Genomic DNA, 25758 nt, shown 5'->3' with positions numbered 1-25758 from the left:
TTCTAACAAAATATATGTAATACGTTGAGCAAATCCATTATTTCGATTTTTTTTTTCTTGGTTAATTATTATATAAATCAATTGGTCAACTTCAGTTTAGCTCTTGGGTAAATAAATGGTAATAAAAAAGGCATTCCTCCCTAAATAATGCAAACTGCCAACGTATATTGAATTTAAAACATGGCCTCCCACATGATGCCTATATCGAAGACTTCATTTACTATTATAAAAGGTCCTAATTAATTTTATTTTGCTTAACAATATATATATTCCCTATCAAGCCGATATTTGTGAACGGCAGTTACCATACACCGCCAAAACATACTTGGACTACCACAACATTAATTAATAGCTGCAAATTGTTGATCATGCGAAAGCAGGTAATACTGCCACTAGTCAAACTGCTAATTTAGATTATCTTTATTTAAAATAGATAATCATGTATGAAGGGCTAGCTAACAAATGGACCATCATTTTTTTTTTTTTTTTCTAGTATATTATTCTGGAATGGCGACGGACCAAGGTAATATTTATTTAATACTCAATATAAAAGAAAAAAAATCATAATTATACATTATATTAAGATATAGTTGTGATGAGATCTTTAGTAGCTCAGAATCAAGATCCTATATCCTCATATGATTTTTACATAGAAAATAATGGTTTAACCCGTTTAAGTTAGAATGTAAGTATGTAAGCTTTACGAGTACTTCTACATGAGAGGGATTTTGTCTTATAGGTTGTCGGGTTGTTCATCAAGTATCCATGTGACTCTTAATTCTTAAAAGAGGTTTTTCTTCTTCCCGAGACGGAGTCTTCGATCCAAGGAAACACGACAAAGACTGTGCTTTCCAATATTAAAGTTTGTTTCACGTTGAACCGCTAATTTATTTTCTCTCATAATGCGTGCATGACATCCGACAATTGCGGATGAGATAGAGATTGACCGATTGAAAACTCTGTTTAAAGTGTTTGTGCTACATGGAATATTAGAATATGTTTGTGATACATGCTAATTGCTATCGGAAACTTTATTTTAATTAAGCCTTTAAACGTTTTGGATAATTTCGGAATCTGGGATAGTATATCAATTAAGTAAAGACTATTACCAATCCAGAAGAAACTCGAGACTCAGAAGAGCCTCTAGAAACGTTTCAACCTTGTAGTATGTAGAGAAGTTTCGAAAGGTCAAAACATTCAATTACATAATTAATAATACTAAGTAATGATCTAAATCAATGTATCGTCATTTTGTTTTTAATTAAGGTCAAAAGTATGTAGTATGTAGATAAGTAATGGATCTAATTAAGTAAAGATTAGTTTGTCAAAATTGAGAGGGCAAGAGAGACAATTTGAAGAAAGTTAGAGTATGTTCGAAAGATATCTTTGAGAGGGCAAGAGAGATAATTGAAAGGTTGAAGTATGCTCGAGAGATATCTTTAGATGAATTCAATTGTATCGTACTAAATTATTTTGTATTATGAATATACCACCTATTTATACAAAAGTTAAGTTATGCAATAAGGAAACAACATAATGTAATTACAATCAATCAATTGAGTGGTTTTGGGTGATTGGTGTAATCTTAGTGATTAACCACAATCATGAAATTCATATTTCATCAGTTTGTATAATTTAAAAAAAAAAAATAGTTGGTTCTACTATATAGGGGGCGTTTGGATCATATAATGGTTTATTATAGGGGATATTATATTAATAGAAAGAAATATCATCTTGAAGATTACTGGGAATGTTTAAAAAATGTGTTTGGTTAGTTCGAATAAATTGATGAATAATATGTTTGGTTGGGAGGACAAATGGATAAGTATGTTATATAGATTACTAAATTGCCCTCCTTTTTAAATATTAATATTAATATTAATAGTATTTATTATTATTATTTTTTGAATCATTTCTTTTAACCCCTTACATTTGAAATTTTGCTAAAACACTCCAGCCATGTAAAACTTTAATTTGTAGTAAAATCATCCTCACCCATCTCAAGCCACTACCAGCAGCTAGCCCCATTGCCGGCAGTCGATAGAATGGTGCATGACTGATCGTATATGGTCAACAATGCGCCAGCAAAGCCGAAAATTGTCATGGATCATAAATCCACGGTCAAAAAATGGCCAGATTTATGGCAATTTCACAGCCAGATCTGTGGTCGTTTCATGGCCATATCTTTGGCCATGAAACGACCATAGAAACGTCAGGTATGACCATTTCTAGTGCATGATCGGCCAGATCCCACAAGTCGTGCACCATTACGGTGACTAACGCCAGCAGCTGGTGGTGGTAGTCTTGGGTGGCCAAGGGTATTTTGTTAACTTTTAATTTATTTTTTTTTTTTTTTTTTTTTGCTGGAGCGTTTTAGCTCATTTCTCAAATGTAAAGGAGTTGGGTAATTGTTGTTTAGTAGACATTTGAAGACAATTGTGTCCGAAATGATTTTTAATTAAGAGCAAAATTGATAGAAAAATTAGATTATCCTGCTAATGTTTTAATCTTAGGGGTGGGAAAGGGTATCGGATTATCCCTCATATTATTAATAGTAAATACTATTTATAATAAAAGATTCATATAATATTTTTATCACTTGTAAACTAAATACTAAAATCTTGTAAAATAAACGAAGATTACCCCACAAACGCCCACAAACGCCCATAGTGATATTTTATAATATAACCTTGTGATGAAGCGTTACAGTCATCCTTTAATAATTTAGGTATTTGTGCTGGCTTTATAATGTGGGTTTGATGTAAGTGGTGAACTGGTAATGGCGGCCCACGGCAGGGAACAGTTGTAATTGAATTAGTCTCAGACGAAATTTCAAAAGAAGTTTCAATTTTTTACGTTCCACGCAATAAAAATAGAGATAGTGATTAACGTGTATGACACATGTACTGTAATTTGTAAAAGAGACTAAAGTTTTTTCTTTTTTTTCTTTTTCTAATAAAAGATCGTAACATAAATTGTATTATAAGAAACATATATTTTTAAAATAAATAATTAAATATTCAGGCAGATTGACGAATTCATAGGCACCCTCAAAGCAATAACTTCAGTTATAAATATCTCTTAGAACTTGGCATCTGAACGAAGCCATTCAAAACCTTGCTTCCCGTCAAGCGTTATTTTCCCCTCTGAAACTCTTAACTTCCAACTCTATGGAGGTGCAAACAACAAAAATTCATGCAGCACTACTTGCTAGCCCTGGGATAGGACACCTCGTCCCAGTACTTGAGCTAGGCAAACGCCTTGTAACTCAACTTGATTTCCAAGTAACCATCTTCGTTGTGGGAGCTGAGCCCTCAGTTCTTGAGTCCCAGCTTCAAAACTTCCCCAAGTCAAGTATCTTCAATGTTGTCTCACTCCCGCCCGTCGATATCTCAGGCCTTGTTGACCCTAATGCATCAATAGTAACAAAAATTATCGTTATGATGCGTGAGTCCGTACCAGCCCTCAGATCCCAAATCTCGGTATTGAAGCTTCGTCCCACGGTTCTCATCGTAGACTTGTTTGGAACAGAAGCTTTACCGTTGGCTGATGAGTTGAACATGTTAAACTACGTGTTAATTGCTTCTAATGCATGGTTTCTTGCAGCAACAACATATTTTCCTACCATTGATGGGAAGCAGGAAGATGAGCACATTATCCAACAAAAACCGCTAATAATTCCAGGTTGCAAACCGGTTCGCTTTGAGGATACCCTGGAGGCCTTTTTGGTAAAAAACGATGAGTTGTATGTGGAGTATCTACGTATAGGGCTTGAAATACCGGCGGCTGATGGAATTTTGGTCAACACCTGGGAGGACTTGGAGGCCAAAACACTTCAAAGCATGAGAGATACCAAGATGTTAGGCCGGGTCACCAGGATTCCGATTTATCCAATTGGTCCATTAGTGAGAGAGGTGAAATCACCAGCTTTGGAGAATCCTGTATTGGATTGGCTAGACAACCAACCAACTGAATCAGTGATTTATGTGTCATTCGGAAGTGGAGGCACCTTATCAGCTAAACAAATGACCGAGCTGGCATGGGGTTTGGAGCTAAGCCAACAAAGATTTATTTGGGTGATACGCCCTCCAGTGGAAAATGATGTAACTGGGGCCTATTTCAGTGTAGGAAAAGGATCAGATGACACTCCGGATTATTTGCCTGAGGGGTTCTTGACACGCAACTCAAAACTAGGATTAGTGATCCCAGACTGGGCTCCACAGGCAGAGATCTTGAGGCATCCATCGGTTGGTGGAATTTTATCGCACTGTGGATGGAATTCAACAACAGAGAGTATAGTGAATGGGGTGCCAATGATAACTTGGCCACTCTACGCAGAGCAAAAGATGAATGCCACAATGCTCACAGAAGATATTGGGGTGGCTATAAGATCTAAGAAGTTGCCGACGGAGAGTATAGTGGAGAGAAAGGAGATAGAGACGCTGGTGAGAAGTATTATGGTGGAAGAAGAAGGAAATAAAATAAGAAGCAGAGTAAAGGAACTAAAATCCAGCGCGGAAAAGGCCTTGAGTAGAGGTGGTTCCTCCTACAATTCATTGTCACGAGTTGCCGAAGATTGTGAGAAAAGCTTGCAAGGCCTGGTAGCAAGGGCCCATGGTGCATGAACCATTCAAAGAAATTCATTTGTTAACTACATGATGTGTTGCGTTGAAGAAGCTGTTTGATTTGGTCTTATGCAGACTGTTATGTTACGTATTTTGTTGGGAGTAAGGAAATGGATGTGACGTTCATGAATAAAAGATGTTGTGTTTATCTTAATTAAGTATGCTTAGAATTAACGAAGCTTGTCGTCAAGTACTTATTTGTTATGTAGCGCTTTGCAAATGAAGGCAAATATTGTACAAATCAAGTTAGATGCCAAATTAAAGGGCGGCAGATTCCGAGCAGAACACCAAAAAGGCAAAATCTGATATGCCTATTCGGCTGATTACATTTATATTCCTGAGGTTTTGGGAAAACATTTCATCCACTGGAATTAGTAAATGACATAATAGTCCCTGTCAGTGTGAGACAACTATTATTATAGTATTATCCATTATTGGTATTTTTTGGTGTGTTTGGTTTAATATTCCAATCCATATTCCCAATCTTATTCCCAAAATATTTATTTGTTTAATTATTTAGAAAATATTAGTATATTTTTTAATTACCTTTAGACCCCTTAAGTTTATTAATTTCATAAATACCCCCAAAAAAAGTTTAAAAATTAACAAAAATACTTTCACCCACCCATACTTGCCAGATTCCAGCAACCACCGTCAGTGGTAATCGGAATCTGTCACAACGACCTACAAACGACTGGAACTTGCCAATAATTCACCGATTTGGCCGGAAAAGACCAGATCTGACGGCCAAATAAATGGTCATCGTTGACCGACAACGACGGTCATATCTTTGGCCGTCGATCTGGACTTTTACGGTTATCAACGGCCAAATCTAGTTGTAGATCTAACCTTTTCCGGCCAGATCTATGGTGGATATGGTCGGAAAAATGCCATATTGACGCCCTACCCGCCCGATCTGACCGATCTGTGTCGTAACGCCATTTTTCGGCTAGAATTCAGCTGTGGTGGCCAAAATCTGGCACTGTGGGTGGGTGGAGGTGTTTTTATTATTTTACAAAATTTTTATATATTGGGGTGTTTAATTAGATTAGCAAACTTAGGGGTTTTTTTGTTAATTTTTAAATTTTATCTCGTAATACTCATATATTCAACTACTCAATATTATTCCCAAAATTTTATCCAAAATAACAAAACAAACGGACTCTTTGTCTTTTACCAAAAAAAATAATCTCATAAAAAATAAATTTAAAAACATTTTTTTTTAATTGAAAACCTAATAAATTTAAAAATATAGTAAGTATAAACTCGCCATACTAACATGGCAGCACCAACCGAACGCAATAGAGTCACCCCAAAGCAGCACACCGCACCCAAGATCTCCGCAAGTCTCCCCGCCCCACCCACCTAAACCCCACACATCATAGCCTCGCCGCTAACCTCTCATCACCAAATTTAATGACCACCCTCAACTTAAAAACTATAATTTTTTTTTTATTTTTTTATTTTTTCTATTTGGACAAACCTCAATGATACAAAGAATTTTTATTAATGCAAAAATATTCACATATATAATTATGGGAGATATAATGAGTATTACCTTTCAAAATGTTTATATATACATNGTACCTTGAATCTGTAGCTCTCCAGTTTCTTGCAAAAACAGCGGCCAAAGATTCTAAGGAAATGGTCACGTACTTAGATAAGGCATATCAGTCGGCCAAAGTACAAAACGTTGCATTTCATATGTTCACCAACTATATAACAGTTGCTATCTTCGTATTTTCAGTTAATGAAGAATTCCCACTCATTTTTGCTTCTACAGAATTCTACACAACTCTAGATCTCTAGAGTTTAGGTTTTATTCTTTTCTTTCTACAAATACTGTTAAGAATCAATCAAACTCAACCTAACCTGTTCCTCTATCAAACACAACCAGCAAACACTCAAGAAACAACACAAACAATAAAGAATCAAGAATCAAGAACACAGCCAATTTTACCGTGGTTCGTTTATTCCAATGGAATAAACTACATCTACGTTGAGCTCAAAGTAATTTGAGACTCTCTGCACTATACGGATTGAATTCGTTACAGATTACAACAAGAAATCTCAATAACCCCCAAATCTCTCTTCTCACACTTTCCCTCAATCTACCCGTAATCAACACAACCAAGACAACTTAAACAAACGTCTAAACTAGAAAATATACAGCTTCTTCTACCCACAATTCTAAAGAAAAATGTGACCTGATTACAACTTGAAGGAAACAAACTAAGCACCCAGCACTTGACGAAAACGCGAGAGAGAGAGTGAGTTTTTCAATCTGTTTTCAACCTATTTCTACAGTAAATTTCAGCTTTAAATATGTTGAAGATGCTCTTATGGGTTCTTGGTTGTGGCTTGTTCTCCTGATCCAGCTTCCTACAATGGAAAGCACATTTCTCCGATTAAAAGCAAAGAAGATCACTAAACAAGTGAAGAAAGATTAACTTTCACGATATAGAATCTAAATATAGTTTTTACTATTTTCTCAGATTTTTACAGTTTTTAACTATGTTCTTAATGTTAAAAATATTAAGATACAACCCGAATTTTATAAACGAAATGTTGAAGTGAAGACTGAAATAAAGCCTCTCTACACTTTAATGAAACGCAGCGTTTGGCATTTGGCTGAAACAAATCTTGATCATTGATTTCTTCCCTATCTGATGGCTGAGAATCATAGATGAGTCAACACTATAAAAGGAGAGAAATGCACAGTCAACGAATAGATTTGCTGTTGTTTTCTTCTGTTTTACAGTTTACTCTTTTACGCATTTTTCTTCTCTGTTTTTTGCTGTTTGGTTCACTTTAGAAACTCTTGTAACTTGGGTTGATTGGGTGGTTTAGTAATCAATCAAGAGGGCTGATTTGCTCTTGTTCTTGGGGATTCCAGGTGAGTGTCTCTAGGAGAAGTTACGGTGTAGGTTTCTTGTAACAAAGAGAGATTGATAGGTTTGTAATCGTTTGGTTGGATCTTTACAAATAATTAGTGCAGCGAGCTCTCTTGAGCTCAACGTGGATGTAACTTATGCAATTTGGATAAATGAACCACGGTATATCTTGTGTTCTTTGTTGATGTGATTTGTGTGAATCTTTGTGATTGTTTGATTTGGTGGTTAGTTTGTGTTTACTGGTTGATTATAACACGAAACATACAATTTACCATAGACCAGACAAGGCTGCCATTGTTGCGATCTAAAGCCCAAGCGAAACCACTTTTTTGAATAGCAACTACAAGATCATGCTTGACTTTATCGAGATACATGCTAAGAATCATTGGTGCCTCTCCGAAATCGGCATCAGGGCTAGGTCCAAGCGGACAATTAGGGTCGAAGTGCCTGTTGCTAGCTCTAAACCACACATCATAGCCTCCTAATTGCTTGTACCACACAGTTTTGCCAGTGTCCAAGTCAACTACCACGATAGAGTTTGCGTGGTTTTCAGATTCAATACACTTGTCAGAAGTAGTTCGAACCGTTTGATTGTTTCCCGCTTCTTGGCATTGGCGTACTAGAAGTGGAGCTGAATAGAGATTCCCTGTAGCTATATAGACATGGTTTCTAATGGGGTCAATTGATGGGCTGCTTCCCCAAATGGCTGCCACTGCATATTCCCCCTTCTTGCCAAAATTGTTAGGCAACATGAAGGTTTGCCATAGGATCTTGCCTTTTTTTGCATCTAATTTAACAGCATGCCGCTGAAATATATGAACCCCAAAATGCATATCAAAATAACATAACGGTCAGTGTTGCAGCTTTTAGAAGACGCCATGAAAGTAGGAATCAAATTTATGTTGTGTTAGGGAATAAAAGACTGTCTGAATCTATATCTGGCCCGTAGATGGAGCCAGCCAGCCAGGGAGAACCAAAATTTATATTTTTTTATTCAGTTGCTACAGAAACAAAATCTGATATGCACTTAAATCTATGACTCACATAAAAGGGTAACCGGGACGAGGGTCATTAAAAACATCGATGAAAATTGCAAGGGCACCAGATGTGCGGTGTATTCAGGGCGGTTGGATAAAGAGTAAGGCTCACCAGAACGGCATGCCTTGCCTCTGCTCCTCGCCTATCAACTTTAATGACTCCAATCAAATTAAACCCTTAACCTCATAGACATGTTCCTGGGCTTCTGTTGAGAATATCAATGTAGTTCTTGATGCAACTGCAATTATGGTTAAGGCGTGGGGATGATTAATGGTAAATTAATTAATTATGTGCATAAATTTTAATTTCGTTAATTCCAAATTAGGATGTGAATTTTTAGATTACACATTATTCGGGTGCAATTTCAACACCAACATAGGCCCGGTATTCAATCAACCAAGCCCTTTGATTAAACTTTAACACCATTATTGGCCCAAATTTTTATATCTACTTTTGACTTACTTTAGCCAATCATTTCATCTGCTCCTAGTGGTATATTTGTTAAGATTTGTTGAGATTTGATTAAGTTAGTTTTGGAGATAATCTCTACTGCACATATTTAGGAATATACATGCTCCAACTTGAAGAGGAGTGTTAAGATTTGTTGAGATTTGATTAATGTTAGTTTTGGAGATAATCTCTACTGTACATATTTAGGAATTTGTAATCCCTTCTTTCAAGGGAATTAATTGAGATTTTATTTTCTTTCCTTGCTTATCAGATCATGATTTGATCTTGTATATGTGTATATATTATAGCTTTTTGACAAAGAAACGTAATATAGAAAAATACAACTTTCTCAATTCTTATTTTATCAATATTGGTAAACAAAATAGACTGCCTTGGGATCGTAGGTTGAAATTTGAATAAGGTATTTAAGATATACCTAACTATATCCCATTTATCATGGGATGATAGTTGAATCAAGTCAGGAGACCATAGATTAAAAGACATCATCTTTCTCAATCTTCCCTTGTTCATTGGAGGAAGCCATGGTTCACGTCCCTTTCTACCGAAACTGTAAGATCTCTCTTTCAACTTTCAACTCTCATATTCACTCTCACCATTACATATTTGTTCTTTCATTTTTGATTTTTGGATTGATATTAATTTATTTGTGTAATGGTTGATGGTTAAGACGGGAAGACATTCAAGAAGCCACGTCGTCCGTATGAGAAGGAGCAATTAGATGCAGAGCTGCGGCTGGTGGGGCAGTACGGGCCCGTTTAAAGTGAAGTTACTGAGGGTTCAATACACATTGAGCCGCATTCGCAAAGCTGCAAGGCACCTCTCCACTTTGGATGAGAAAACCCTCGCCGGCTTTTCGAAGGTCAAGCCCTTCTCCGCAGAATGAATCGTTATGGGCTCTTGGACGAGAGCCAGAACAACTCGATTATGTCTTGGCCCTTACCGTTGAAACTTCCTCGAGCGTCGCCTTCAAACCATCGTCTACAAGACAGCTGGCTACGATCACCATGCGCGTGTCCTCATCAAGCAAAGCATATCAGGTATAAATCTGTTGAGAATTGTCTTCGAATGAATTAATTAATTTGTTTCAAATTTATTTGGTTTTGTATTTGGCATGTGGGGAGGCAGTGGTGAACATTCCATCGTCATGGTGGAGAATGGACCCCCAAAAGCATATTCAATTTTCTCTCACAAGTCCCTTCGGGGAACTGGCCGCCCTAAGAGTGAAGCGAAAGAACCAAAAGACAGCCGCCAAGAAGGGTGCTGGCGGTGATGGCGATGAGATTGAACCTTGACTATGCCCAACCTTTACATTCTTTTTTTCCTTTTCTTCACTTATTGGTTCTCCAATAATTATTTAGTGGATGTTGGTATATTTTCTTTTTTATTAGTTTACTAATTCATTAATTTTACAGCCTTCATTTCTTGTTTCTGTTTAAAAAATTGATATTTTCTGTTGATGAAAAGTCATTGTGGTCACAAGTCCAGAGTAGAGTTTCTTTACCGAATTGTGCAACACCATATTGTAAGCATTCCTGGATAGGAGAGGTACGTGAACATCAACATTAGTAAAAAGAATTATAACCTGTGATTTTAGGGTAACTAATACAGGTAATGTTATACGTACACAGGATTTTATTACTAGTATACTAATTTTTGTTAAAATTACATATGTTACCTTACTATGCGTATGGTACCCATACTATGCTTATAAATCTATTAGTACCCAAGTATATTGAACTATATAGTGGAGTAAGTAATGATCAAGGAGAAAAACAAGATAAGAAAAAAGAAACAAAATACATCTAGCTGAGTACACACACGGCAATATTCTTGAACAAGTTACCTGTCTCTTCATTATCACAGAATTACGAAGAAGATAGTTCTCCAAAACCCAATTTCCACGAGGTAAACAGACGAAACATAATCAATAGAGCTGCTTCCCAGTATTATATAGACTTAATCCTCTATCTTGCACCTCACTGATCGCCACATGATTGCTAAAACTAAGAAACTGACAAAATTTCAGTAATCACCTAACTAATCACACTCTTACCATTGCAATACCCAAAGAACATAATCACAACAAAAAAGAACCCCTCACAAACAATACATCTCAACCAAGTATAATGAACTTCTCTGTAACACCATACATTCTTCACAACCCATAGTTCAATTCAAAGCTATCAACATCCCCAAACAACAACACCACAAACCAAAAACCCATTTGCAAAATCACACAAATCAACTCAAAAACACTTAACATACAATGAATAAACATCAATCTCTGAAAAATATAATCATTCCCAGTAACAGTTGACACATAAAGCACAAATTTTCATCACACAAAAACTGAGAAATAGCCTATAAAGCTCTTCAAAGCTAAGTCCATTAGCGTTGTGATTGTAAATCTCGTGAATCACATGCTCCAAAATCTTCCACGTCTTCTCTCGTACTTCGGATCCACCACGACCCGGTGCTTGAACGCCTATATTTGAAACGTCCTCTTCTTTGGACCACTCATCTGTTGAAAGCTTAAACTCTCAACAAACCCGATTACTCGGGTCGTCTTCGCTTCATACTTTTGACCCGATTCTAAGACGTTGAGGAGCAAAATTCAATCCGAATTGCCCGGAGAACAAACACGAGGGAGCTCCGCAACCAATGAAGCTCCTTCAATACTTTCCTTTAGTCATAGTCTTTTTCATTTTCATTTATTTTTAAAATTTTATCAATAAATTTCATACTAACTTTATAAAATAATAAGAAAGAATAAATAAAAATATTTATCTTATTGTTATTATTATTGTTTGTTGTTTTTGTTGTTATAATATATATATATATATATATATATAATATCTATATTATATATATATATTAGAGAATTGATAGATAAAGGCAATATAATAATTAAAATTTACTTTTTAATTGAATAAAAAAGTTTTTTTTTTTTTTTTTTTTTTTTTTTTTTTTAATTTAACCAATGTACTGTCAAAGGTTGAAAGATGAAATATTGGTTTTGTCCAACCATAAACGAATAGGTAAACCATAAGCCCTCCTAAAAGCTAAAACCCAATTCAACGAGCAATCTTCTAAACCCTTCCCCATTTCAAATTGAGTCTTATATTATATAATATTATGATGTCGCTTTTACAAATTGTTATACTATCAAGTTATAAACTACTCTATTCATACCTCCATTTAATATCAACCTTATTTGACACGACCCGTCTCAAATTTTCTCATTCCGTAGGATCCGAACGCTCCCACAAGACTCGGATAGCCGAGACCTGCCATGTAGATAAACTGTAAAAACTGTTAAAAAGACTTACTTTTCCTTAATAACATCACAGTATTTCAATTTCCAATATCTAAAAAAAAAATACACCATCTATCATTTTACAAAAGAAAAGATTTAGGGAAACTTATGGTATCATGTTTTTCCATTTATACTACACATTTCAAAATATAAACAAAGGAAATACATGATGGGAAACATGAGTTCTTGAAGCGGAAGTCAAAAATATAAATACGAAATAAAATATAAAACCCACATAAAAAGATGTCGACGCGTGGCACAACCCTGAGGTGAGGCTTACTGCTCGACACGATCTCCGGGAGGTCCTGGTGAGGGGGAAAAAACAGTTAAAAAGGGGAGTTAAAAAGAGGTGAGCTGAAATACTCAGTGAGTGGGGAAAATGGGAGGTTTATAAAAGTTCTAGAAAAATAAATAATAATAACATACAACAATTCTTAAGTAAATCCTAACGACAATATAATTCTATGAATATGCAATGGAAACAACCATCCCATTCACGTATGCATTATGTGATTTATTTATAACCATCCTGCACTCAGTAAACTATACTCTGACTTACTTCCTTTAACTGTATCAGATTCTGAATAAAACCTCAACATTTGGTATTAAAAACTCTCACCACAACTAGTATCTTGGAAAAAAAAAATCTGTCATACCTGGTGGGCGTCCCACACGTAGGTAGAGCGAGGGACGTACCTATCATACCTGGCAAGATCTATCATCACACGAGCAGAGCCTCTAAAACTGTCATACCTGACGGACCAGTCGACGCCTAGGTAAAGCACTGATAACTGTCATACGCATGTGTAAAGCCAAAATCTATATCACTAGGGGATGTGTATAACAGTCAAATGACAATAAATTAGTATCTTAAATAAATGTCAAAGCCTACTATTACAACTCGTAGTTATAAAATTATAATCTAATTTTTTGTTTTTCGAAATTCTTTTTTGTAAAATTCAGATGTAGGCATGCCCCAAATCTAACTTAATCCTTAGCGGTAGGAATAATAAATTATAGAATGTGAATGTACATGATGCATGACAATTAAAACTAATAATAATAATAAATGGATGATGTTATCCAATTTATAATAATATAAAAAAAAAAATTAATCAGTTAGTCTCTCACCGTGTTTCTTTTTAACACTTGATATATATCATCATGACACCATAATCTGCTGCATTTACTTGGATCTTTAGATTCTTGCTCGACTATTGTTTGCCCCATTTGTTGCAACAAATTACGCATTCTTATGTCACCGAATTCTATAGCTATGAGAGACTTGTTAATGAGATTACTTACTCTAAAGTCGGAGGCAAACTTGCTGACATAAAAAATTTCCATTTCATAATTTATTTTAGCTCCTTTAAAATAGCAAGCAATATCTAGAAAAAAAAATTTCTCTTCACCATCAAGTCCATCATAACTTATTTTCAACATATCTTGGATCTTTGGATTTGGATTTCCTTCTAAGTTACACAAGGCACTTTCCCATTCTAACTTTGGCTTGCCAAAAAGAAGACCACCCAAAATTTTAAGAGCTAATGGAACACCATCAGCAACTGCTGCTACCTTTTTGATAGCTCCACGTAACTTGTTGGAGGATAATCCAGCTTAAAGGCATGTCGGCTAAAAAGTTCAAGAGCGTGATTATACATTAATCCCTTAACTTCATATATGTTATCATGACTCACTCCACAAACTTTAAGTGCTTGTTTATCCCTTGATGTTATTATTATTCGACTTCCATGATCCAAACACTTAAGATCTCCAATTAAATTTTCCATTTGCTCTAAACATGTCACATCATCAAAAACTATTAGAATCTTCTTACCACAAAGCCTACTTTTAGTGAAGGTGGACTCTAAAATGGCTCATCAGTTCTCCAATATTGTAGAACGAAGTTATCGACTCCAACGATCTAATGCAAATTTTTCCGCCTCTTCCCTAACATTTTTTTGAAAGTAGACACTTTCAAATTGACTTGAGTGTTTGGTAAATACTGCACGAGCAAGAGTTGTCTTGTCTATACCTCACATTCCCCAAATTCCTACCCTTTTGACAATATCTTTCGACTCAATACGTAATAGTGATTCAATTTCCTTGATTCTTGGTTTTACTCCAACAAGGCCTTTGTAATCAATTTCAGACATATGATTCAGTATTTTCAAAATAAATTTGACAATTTTTTCTATCAAGTCAACTTCATCCCTAACAAAATATAAAACATATTAGTAAGTTTAATTAAATCAAAGAGAAAAGTAATTCTATTTAAATTACAATATATCCTCTATAACTTTTAGTTAAAATGCCCAAGTGCTTTACAAATTAAATCAATAATATATATTCTTAATTAAATATAGGAGAGTAGTACTAAATATTTTTTTCATTAATAATATATCTTAAAATTTATATATAGCTTAAGTGTAAACAAATAACTCCAAGAAAATTTTAAAGTGGAAATCACCTGGTATTTTTTGAATCAAAGCCAGAGAGATTAGCCACTTCTGTCAAAGCACTCCTCCATCTCAAAACCTTCTCCGAGTCCTGCTGAAATCGTTCTTCATGCTTCATAAATGCTTCCCCCAACATTTCGATTTAATTCCTTACATCTGATGGATCCACATAATAGAAAATTAGCAATATGATCATATCTTGCAATTTCTTGCATTCAATGATCTTTACAAGTTCTTCAAGGCACATATAGATGAGGTGTACCCTTTTGAGATGATGATAACTGAAATCTTTGATTGTTCGATCACAGTCAAAAGGGCTTCTGAAATTTCGTCTCCTTGGTGAAGATCATTATCAATGAATGTTTCTAGGGGTGAGCACGGGTAGCGGGTAGAACCAAAAGCTGGAGGTAGAACTGGAACAAGAACCGGCACTATGCGGGTAGGTTCCGGTTCCAAAAAATTGGAACCGACACTGTGCGGTTCTGGCTCCGGTTCTGGTTCTTGTGTGTGGAGGAACCGAAACCAGAACTTGGAAAAAGAATATAAAAAGGGTACCCTGTTTGGAACCTGTAACGGGTACCCAGTTTGGAACCGACTTTGGAACCTGTTTGGAACTTGTTTTGGAATCTGGACTGCAATGAAATATTTGTGAAATGTGAATAATGGGGGGTTTCTATTAGTTTACATATAAAAAAAAAATTAAAATAGAAAAAATTAAATTTTTAGAATAACCTAATTAAATAAATATAATAATACAATTATACTTATTACATATAAATTACACCATATTAAAAACTTTAATATATTAATATTAAAGTTTTCATTAATTAAGTGAATAATTAGAATTATGATCCAATTAAAAGTGTTTTAAATTTTTAATGTTATTAAAAGAACTATTTTTGAATAAAATAGTATATTTGATTGATGAATAATATATTTAGTTATTTACTTCAATTATCAAGTTCTAAATATATCTATAGTAAATTAGCAATTAATTAATTATATATGATAGATTGATAAACATTAATAAATTTAATTACTAGTTAAATATCATACTTAATCAATTATAAGTTTATAACATTACATTATAGTTAAATGATTACTTAATTAATTATAATTTTATAACATTACTTAATTGATTTATAGTATAATTAATTATAGCATTACATTAATTGATTACTACTTAATTAATTGACTTATAAGTTATAATATTTAGTATATTACTTAATTAAATAATTAGAAATTTAATTAATTATAGCATTACATTATAGATTTATAGTATAATTACTTAGTCAATTATAACATTTTATTATAAACATTAATACAAACTTAATTAAATGATTAAAAATTTAATTAATTATAATATTACATTAAAAATTTATAGTATGATTACTTAATAGTTAATTCACTATAACATTACATTAGAGTATGATTATATAATTAATTATAACATTACATAATTAAATAATTACTTAATTGATTATGAGTTATGATATTATGTTTTAAACATTAGTAATTACTAATTTACTACATAAACATTAGCACAATACTTAATTAAATGATAAGAAATTTAATTAATTATAACATTACCTTATAAACATTTCATTATAAACATTAATTAAGCATTACATTATAGTTAAATAATTACTCAATTAAATTATAATATTATTATATTACATTATATATTATGATCACTTACTTAATTATAGCATTACATAGTTAAATGATTACATAATTACATAATTAGTTATGAATTTATAACATTACATTATAAACATTAGTAATTTACTATATTATTACATTACTTAATTAAACGATTAAAAATTTAATTAATTATAACATTACCTTATATATTTATAATATGATTACTTAATCAATTATAACATTCCATTATAAACATTAGTATATTAATCAAATGATTTGAAATTTAATTAATTATAATATTAAATTATAGATTTATAGTATGATTACTTAATTCATTATAACATTACATTATACTATTATAGTATGATCATATAATTAATATAACATTACATAATTAAAATATTAAATGATTACTTAATTGATTATGACATTATATTATAAACATTAGTAATTTACTAATTTACACAATACTTAATTAAATGATTAGAATTTTATTAATTATAACATTACATTATAAATTTATAGTATGATTACTTAATTAATTATAACATTCTATTATGAATAATATCACAATACTTATTAAATGATTAATAATTTAATTAATTATAATATTACATTATAATTAAATAGTATATTACTTAATTAATTATAACATTACAATTTACATTGTAGTATGATCATTTAATTAATTATAACATTACATAATTAAATGATTACCTAATTAATTATGACATTATATTATAAACATTAAAATAAGTAATTAATTAAATTATTAGAAATTTAATTGATTATAACATTACATTATTGTTAAATAACTACTTAAATAATTATAAGTATTTATAACATTATATTATAGTATGATCACTTAATTAATTATATCATTACATTATAATTTAATAATTATAATGTAATGTTTGAATGATTTTGATAAAATTATTTGATGTGAATTGTGATGAATAATTGTTTGTGTTTTGGTTTTGATTGACGAATTTTATGTGAATTGTGATAAATTGATTGAATTCAAGTGTTGCCTAGATATTACAGGTTATGAGTTATATTCGACACAAATGAATAAATAATCAAAATTTTTTAGGGGTGTATTTGTAAACTTTTAAAGTATTTTTGTCATTTTTTAAACTAATAAAGGGTAATTGATTTTTTATAGGGTACCCGGAAAAGGAACCGGAATCTGCATTTTAGGTTCCAGTTCCTTGAATTAAAAAACCTGTACTATACGGTTCCAGTTCTGGTTCTTTTTTTTGGGAAACTTGTACTGTGCGATTCCAGTTTCGATTTCCCTAGAAAGTGCAGGGTACTCAGAACCGCTCACCCCTAAATGTTTCAATTTTCTTTGAACACAAAGTTGCATAAAGATGGCTTAAAAGATTTTGCCGTGTATCCTCACCTCTAAAACTAAGGAAAACATGATGTTTTGTTTGAGAAGTTTTGGAAGAAGAAGAAGAAGTCATTAAGACACTTCACAGTTGATGAAAGATTCCTTAAAGAAGAGATAGTATTGAAGAACCCAACTCAAAATCAAGACTCTTTGCACCTATATTATTTTTGAGTCTTTACTTGAACAGTTTACTGTTTATAATAAATAAATAAATAATATCTCTCCCAACTCCCAGACACCATACATTTATCACCAACCAAAATCTATCACCTTAATTCTATAATATACAGAATTTTAAATATAATAGTTAAAAACACAAGGCTAAAAGTGTCAAACCGACGGAATTGTGGCGCCATCAACTCCTTTCCCCGCTTAGCGCGTCAAAAGACAACTGGGTCCCAACCAAATGCAATTTTCAAGAGGAGTTATGATGTGGTTTTGATACCAACCAGATTTCGTCTTGTTCAAAATTTCCGGATGCGTTTAGTTTAGTATTTTGGATAAGATTTTAAGGATAATATTGAGTTATTGGATAGGAGAGTATTACGAGATAAATTTTAAAAATTTATGAAAAAGCCCTTAGGTTTACTAATTTAACTAAAGACCCTAATATATAAAATGATAAAAACACCCCCACCACCTGCAGTGTCAGATTCTGGCCACCACCGCCAGAATCTGACCGGAAAATTTCGTTACAGCACAGACTGGTCGGATCTGTGCCGTAACACGTCGTTATGGCCTTTTCCAGCCAGATCCATGGTGGATCTGGTCGAAAAAGGCCAGATCTACGGTCTGTTATGGCCGTCGACGGCCGAAAAAGGCCAAACGAGGGCCATCTTTGGCCGTCAGCGACGGCCAAAGATGTGGCCGTCGTTTTCGATCAACGACGGCCATTTCTTTGGCCGTCAGATCTGGCATTTTCTGGCCAGATCCGTGGTGGATCTGGCCGGAAAAGGCTACAGCAGTGAACTTCCGGCCATTTCTGGTCGGAAGTTAGGCCGTTGTACAGATTCCGGCTATCACCGACGGTGGTTGCCGGAATCTGACAAGTTGGGTTGATGGGGGTGTTTTTGTTAATTTTTAAACTTTTTTTTCAGGAGGTATTTAGTGAAATTAATAACCTTATGGGGTTTAAATGAAATTAAAAAAAATAGGGTAGTATTTCTGGAATAATGTGCCAAACATTATTTGGAGAATAGGATCCAGAATAGGGATAAAAATATTAAGCCAAACATGCAGCAAAATATTTCTTCAATCATCTGCCACACCATGACTTCAATGATGTGTAACTAAACCAACCAGTCATTCTTTCTCTCAACCCTGTCTCTTATCAAATCTTGCTTCAAGTTTTTAACATTTCTGCCCTGTTCTGTACAGTTAAATAAATTATTTTGACCCCAATGGATACTTAAATATAGATGAAAAATGCTCTTGGTTTTGTGTCTCTATCTTTTTGGATTGGGATAAGGGATTAATGGCCACTGAGGTTTGGGTATCCACCATACATATCATGTTTGCCTCATTTTCATTTCTTTACCAAAAGAATAGTTCCACTTGAAGATGACAAAAGGGTAACAGACAACAATTATGAAGCTGGTTGATTCATCAATAATAAATTAAAATCTTGCAGGATTACGTTACCTCCTCAGAAAACCCTTAAACCAAAGTAGGATTAACTGGTTTTCATCCATAGACTATGTCGAGAGGATAACGTTACCCTTAGTAAGATAGAAAGGAGAACTAGTCCAACACACAAGAGAAACCAAGAGCTTTTTTTTTTTTAATTTTAAATTTATCATTCTACAAGAGTTTTTGAGATTGAATATTACTCGCATTAAGCCTATTGTCTCTCTTTCAGAGCAGTATTACTTGCTAGTTTACCTATACTTGTTCCGGCGATGTATCCTCCAGACCAAGCATTCTGTACAAACAAAAACTGAGATTAGAGAGCAATGGCTACAATGTGTTTGTATCTTAACACAAAATTTCCTCACCTGGAAATTGAAACCCCCAGTTACACCATCGACATTTAGTACCTGCATAAAAAAATCAATTTCATTTAGACATATACAAAGACACTCGCTTATTTATCTAAGCTCTAGGGTTATGAATTCAATGCTACAAGGTGGAATCATCGTGTTATTTTGTTAATAAAGGAGAAGTTAACAAATGATAATTGGTATGGAACTATACCTCTCCGGCAAAGAATAAATTTGAACGTATTTTGCTTTCCATTGTGTTCAAAGAAACCTTCATAAAGGTAAGAAAAATGGAGTTACATTTCCAAAGCATACACGGAAGAGAGAGACAGGAAAAAATAAAAATGAGAGAGTACCTCAGACAATGGAACACCACCAGCAGTGACGAACTCATCCTTGAATTGGCCCTTTATCAGAAATAAATTTATATCATCGGAGAAACGCACAAAAACATTGAAGCGAATTAAATTTTTTTCAATAAGTAACGGCTGCTACCTTCCCAGTCACTTCAAATGTACAATGCTTTAGAAGATGAGCAATAGAAATTAGAGAGTTGTTTGAAATGGAAGCCCACAAGGTATCTCCACATAAACACTGCATATAAAAAGGAAAAATCAACATCCATAAGGGAGATTTAGCAAGCAGATGCCAAATATGTGGTCTTTCAATCTGGAATGGCGTTGATACCTCACGGTCTAATATATATTTCCAGAATCTTTTCACAAGGCTAAATTCTGAAGGACATGAATTGATCACCTTTTGCTTCTGTAGATAGTGATTAAAAGCAAGAAATTATCAATTCAAAAACAACTAAGCAGAATGCTATTATGAAGTATCCATGAATTTGGAAGCATATTGATGTCCCTGCATTACTGTCCCAGACCCAGAGAGATCAGTCTAAACACCAAAACTATCCTTGTTTGACTACAAGCTTACTTAAATTACCACATTTACTTGTTTATATGAAAATCCATATATAAAATGGGATTCTTCTTGAACTATCATAAATTTCAGCAGCAAGGCAGCAACAATAATACATCATTGCCTAATTAAGAAAATAATGGTACTGCTATCTAAGTTTGGAATAAGAGTTCAACGAGGACAAAGAATTACCACACACTGTTTCTTGTGTTTACTAAGAATTGACTTCATATCTTCTATATGTAAATCAGGTACAAAATCCACCATAAGTATCCCTGCATCCAATTGCAGCAAGTTCAGAAGCTAAAGAATATAAATGTTATAGTCATAGAAAAAATAGTTATCTTTACCTTTGTAACCTGAACTGAACAGGTCACGGGCACCCCAAGCAGATAGCCGAAGAATTACTGGCCCACTAAGTCCCCAATGTGTGACTAACATGGGGCCAACCTAAATTTGCAAGATTTTAGCTTAAGTCCAGTACACTATTAAGAATATATATAAAAGCAATGAGAAAAACTTGCCTGTGTAAGATGTGGACTATTCTTTTGCACATTTTCTAATTTAAGTTTTGCTATGACCTTTTCGAACGTGACCTAACCATAAAAAAGAAAAGTGATGGAACAAGATGGGGAGAACAATAACCATTAAGTATTATTCGTTTCAGCTTTTATCATTACATTACCCCTGCTAACAAAATTACAAATAGGTAAGTCGAGGATTCAACTTGTTAGAAGGACAATACATTACCCCAGACAACTCTGTTAATTGTGAATCTACAACTTTGAAAGTGAATAAGCTAGGTACTGGATCTACAATTGAATGACCTAGCTGAGCTGCAAGACTATGACCCTGTAATAAGAACAATGGAGATTTATTAAGAAATTCAAATGCCTCTACTAGAATTGGAAAAGCAACATTTGTTGAATGAACCTGCTTACTACTTCCACTAGCAATTAATAGATAATCAGCTTCAATAGATTCAACCAAGTTGATTGTACGCTTCTCAACCTTGAGAAGGAACTTTCCACCAGCATTAGCAGATGCAGTTGTTACAACTTTTCCAGTCTGCAGAGAAACTGATGGAGGAACTGATAGAGAAAGCAATTCGACAATATAAAGACAGGGCTCAACTTAATGGCTGATCAAACATACCTCGCTGACACTTTGCTTCAGACAAGAGACAATCAATTACCGAAGAAGAACTGTTACTGACAGGAAACACCCTTCCATCATCCTCAGTCTATGACAAGATAAAAACAAACCATAAGGAAAAAATAAAGAAAGAAATCAAAGACATGCAGTTTGAAAACTGACCTTCAGTTCCACCCCATGATCAGAAAACCAGGACATGGTATCCAACGGCCCATGCACATTAAAGAAAGATCCTCTAAATTCTTTATGACCTCTAGGATAGTGCCCTGCAAAAATCTGCAAAGGTCTTAATGATTCTGAGGTCTAAACATCATGTGATACAAAAGACAGTTGATGTACCATTGACTACTGGAATAAATTTCTGTATTTACAAAGTCTAATAAACAATTCTCCTTAACTGAACTTCATTCAGATAACGGCCTAACCATCATTTTCAAATTTAATAAAATATCAGAATGTAAAGAGTTTACATAAATCAAGTGTATTGACCAAGTAGATGGAACTGGCATCTATACATCATTTTCAAGTACATCTACTACTCTTTACTCCAACATCCAGACAAAATCATAAAGTCATCCATACCAAACTAACCCTTCCAAAACATGCTTAAATTTAATCACCCATCAAATAACCAGCTAATTCCAACATGAGCTACAACATTCAAAACAATTCTCACCTTATTATCAGCACAATGACCATTTGTCACATTGCACCTGCCTCCCCCAGAAATTTTCACCTGCCACCGCCAACAACATAAACTTTTCATTAGACACTCAATAAATCAAAACCCACCAATCAGGTAAACTTCTGCATCAACATTTACACTAAAAACTAAAAGAAAACACCTTTGATAGAGGCTTCCCCTTCTCTATGACAAGAATATTAAGCTTAGGTGCAACAGTCTTGGCTCTAACGGCTCCATAAATTCCAGCTGCTCCTCCACCAACAACCACCAACACCTCTTCACCAGACTGCCCATCAAACTGAGACAGCATTAAAAATTCCATCTTCATAACAAAAACCAACCAAACTGCTTGCATATACAAATACAAGTTAAATAACTCACTGTTTCACGTTCGGTGTTCAACGCAAAAGCAGAAAACTTTCTTTTCTGGGAGTGGGGGGTGAAAAGAAGGTAGCTGCTATAGTTTCTCCCGGTACTTGCAGTTTTGGAAAAGACTTCAGGGTTGAGTACTAACCGCGCCAAAGTGAAGTTCATGATTGCCCAATTGGATTTCCCTGTAGCGGGTAGATAGTTTTAAGGGAACCTACCCCGACTGACGAGACGACTAGACAGCTTATTCAGAAACCCACAAACGACGAGGCGTATCTCAACCCTTAACAAATATCACAAGCCGAGTTGCAATATTTTTAAAATTTTGCAAAATCGTCCTTAAAATTTACAAACTATATTTAATAAACTCGAGTTTCCTTTTTCTAAGAATAATGTCATTATATCTAAGGCTGAGCAGGTCCGGGTAACTGGCCGAGTAATGCTACCGTCACCGAAGGTTGCGCACCGAATATGTGTACCCAATGACGTGACAAAATCCTGACCGTTTATTCATTATCAGTTAATATTAATCAACGGTCAGGATTTTGTCACGTCATTCGGTGCACAGATTCAGTGCGCAACCTTCGGTGGCTCTATCATTTTCGGGCCACAAAATAAGGAATTGGAATCAAAACTGCATAATACTACTTCTTGAGTTTTAGAAACCAAAACCAAAACCGGTATTGTGCGGTTTCTAAACATTGGAACCGAAACAGTACCAAAACCAGAACCTACCGGTTCCCGGTACCCCATACTTTTCACGTAAATTACAAATATACCATGTACTGTTCATAAAAATTACAACTATACCCTATGCGGTTGGGTGAGGACTTTCGTCGAGTAGGTGGGGGGCAGTAAAAAATAAACCCAACCTCAACCAACTCCAGCAAACAAACCAGAGATTAGTGTTTCTGTAAGTGCTGAAGACATGAGAAAATCAACTGTGATCAAGAAAAAACAACTTGAACAACATTTGGAGATCAAGACTTGGTACCTCTGTTTTTCCTCTCATTGACCATACACGTTGACTTGTCAATTGTCATGTTGTTTATGTTCTGAATTTTGATGTGCCAGATGATAATTATTTTGTTTTTGGGTAAACCCAATAATTGCATAAAGGAATAAAAAAACACATCGTAAAAAAGGTAGGGGTGTTCAAAAGCGGTTAACTGAATCGGTTAACTGCTTCTCTAAACTAAACCGAATTTTTGGTTCGGGAAAATTCCCAAACCAGTTTTAGGGAAAACTGGTTAACCGTTTAAAAAAAAAAAAAGGGTTAACTAGTTTTGAACCGATTTTCTTTTTTTTTTTATAAAACCTTTTTTTTTTTTTTAATTTTGTCCTAAATTTAATTGTAAATATAGACAATACATTGAGAACTAAGAAAAAAAATTTGGGTTGGGATTTTAGATTGAGTGAATTAGAGATTTATTTTAGTTTAGGTTATTATTTATTTATTTAATATATATATATATTTGAAAAATCGGTTTTCGGTTAACCGTTTATAATTTCTTCAGAACCGAGAATTCGGTTTTTTGAATTTTTCGAACCGTTTTTTCGGTTAACCAGTTTTTCGGTTTGTTTACTGGTTTGATTCGATTCGGTTTTTGCATTTTTTTGAACATCCCTAAAAAAAAGGATTCCCCATGGGAGAAACCAAACACCTTGGACAGGCCCAAGGAAAAGAGGCCTGAAAACAAACAAAGGCTAAAAACTGAAACATAACCCAAAGGCCCAAACTCAGGCAAGCCCAAAAGAACAACCGAAAACAGCCCACAAAAAAAAAAAACTGAACAAAAAGCTTCCATACACCAACCCAACCGGCAGTGCCAAGCAGCACCCTCATCCCGATCCATTAACGACAAGGCTAAACAACAGCAGCCCATGAGAACAAGCCACAACCAAGAACCCATAAGAGCATCTTCATGGGATAGCACTCCTCGGCCCACGAACGACCAAAACTCACCAATCAACAAAGGAGGCCCACACCCAGCCGAAGCAAAACTAACTTTTGCTCTACTGGCCAAGGCCCCAAGGCGTCCAGCAAACTACTAACAAGCCAACAGGAAATCAGCATTCCATTTGAAGCAATCTGTTCCCAGATTTTGCTAGAATTGGTTGTGAGTGGATCAAATGAAGATTTTCCTTAAAAATTCAGATTTATGTTTGCATGTTAAATAGAGTCTGCCTTTTTTGCGTTTTGATGAGTTTTGAGCTAAATTTGAAGCTTGCTGAACTGGCTTTCCTTTCCATGCTTTTGGATAAATTTTTGGTTGGTTAATTTGAGGTTTAAAATGGAGTGTATTTTGCTTGCTAGCTGTACACCAATATGTAATTATTCAGGTTGCTATAGCATAACTAAATGATACTAAACCTTTTAGAATCATCTGCACTTCTCATTTACATCTTACTTTCTACTGATTCTATTGCCCTGTCGCAATGGCAGTTAAGACAGCTTCGCGACAAGTCCATGAGTAGATCAGAACTATGCCAGAGCCAGACATGCTGGAAATCCATGTTTTCTATGCGCTCTTCAGGATTCATTTGCTGTATCGCCTCTAGAGTTATGCATGAAGTAGCTTTTGTGCCAGTCCCTTCAAGAAAATTGCTGGTTAACTTTTTCTTCAATGAATGGGTGAGTAGATTGCAGACTTTTTCTACATCACCTTTCTCCTGAAGTGACATTAATTGATAGTTTCTGATTTAAAGTTGTCCTTTCTAGTTAAACTTAGAAGATCTTGTTGAAAGCGCGAATGCATATGAATTGAAACAACAACTTGTTGATGAAGTAATGAAGATTGCTGAA

At 34.3% G+C, this 25758-nt stretch overlaps 2 protein-coding genes and 1 pseudogene across 4 annotated transcripts; 2 read left to right on the top strand and 1 right to left on the bottom strand.

Annotated features, from left to right (window-relative positions):
- The first annotated feature begins 3089 nt into the window (after positions 1-3089).
- On the top strand, positions 3090-4779 carry LOC116112893 (UDP-glycosyltransferase 72E1-like). Its single transcript, XM_031399018.1, has one exon. The coding sequence runs from the start codon at positions 3171-3173 to the stop codon at positions 4623-4625; it is 1455 nt and encodes a 484-aa protein (XP_031254878.1). The 5' UTR covers positions 3090-3170; the 3' UTR covers positions 4626-4779.
- Positions 4780-9515: 4736 nt separating this feature from the next.
- Positions 9516-10320, top strand: LOC116112798 (annotated as a pseudogene).
- A 9306-nt stretch (positions 10321-19626) lies between these two features.
- LOC116112776 (uncharacterized protein YtfP) lies at positions 19627-23174 on the bottom strand. Of its 3 annotated transcripts, XM_031398902.1 has the most exons (16): positions 22965-23174; positions 22744-22869; positions 22575-22634; positions 22061-22174; positions 21899-21986; positions 21677-21822; positions 21494-21595; positions 21268-21339; positions 21094-21193; positions 20936-21018; positions 20510-20587; positions 20318-20416; positions 20179-20229; positions 20037-20093; positions 19838-19879; positions 19627-19764 (listed from the first exon to the last, which is right to left on the bottom strand). In XM_031398902.1, the coding sequence occupies exons 1-16, from the start codon at positions 23115-23117 to the stop codon at positions 19684-19686; spliced, it is 1452 nt and encodes a 483-aa protein (XP_031254762.1). In that variant the 5' UTR covers positions 23118-23174; the 3' UTR covers positions 19627-19683. The 3 variants fall into 3 exon arrangements, with proteins under 3 accessions (XP_031254762.1, XP_031254760.1, XP_031254761.1); XM_031398900.1 differs by lacking the exon at positions 20510-20587 and having other exon boundaries at positions 22744-22881; XM_031398901.1 differs by lacking the exon at positions 20510-20587 and having other exon boundaries at positions 22965-23173.
- Positions 23175-25758: the final 2584 nt, after the last annotated feature.

The sequence above is a fragment of the Pistacia vera genome, unplaced genomic scaffold (assembly GCF_008641045.1).
Source record: "Pistacia vera cultivar Batoury unplaced genomic scaffold, PisVer_v2 Contig67, whole genome shotgun sequence".
In the NCBI taxonomy this organism is placed as follows: domain Eukaryota; kingdom Viridiplantae; phylum Streptophyta; class Magnoliopsida; order Sapindales; family Anacardiaceae; genus Pistacia; species Pistacia vera.
The sequence above is the reverse complement of the archived record's forward strand: the minus strand, read 5'-3'. Positions and strand labels throughout refer to the sequence as shown.

Bases quoted from the DNA above. Each gene is read 5' to 3' on its own strand.
- LOC116112893 (XM_031399018.1), top strand. From the start codon at position 3,171: ATGGAGGTGCAAACAACAAAAATTCATGCAGCACTACTTGCTAGCCCT.
- LOC116112776 (XM_031398902.1), bottom strand. From the start codon at position 23,117: ATGAACTTCACTTTGGCGCGGTTAGTACTCAACCCTGAAGTCTTTTCC. The intron at 21,019-21,093 runs GTAAAGATAACT...AATTGGATGCAG, and splicing joins GTTCAGTTCAGGTTACAAAG to GGATACTTATGGTGGATTTT. The intron at 19,765-19,837 runs GTGAGGAAATTT...TTGTTTGTACAG, and splicing joins CTGGGGGTTTCAATTTCCAG to AATGCTTGGTCTGGAGGATA.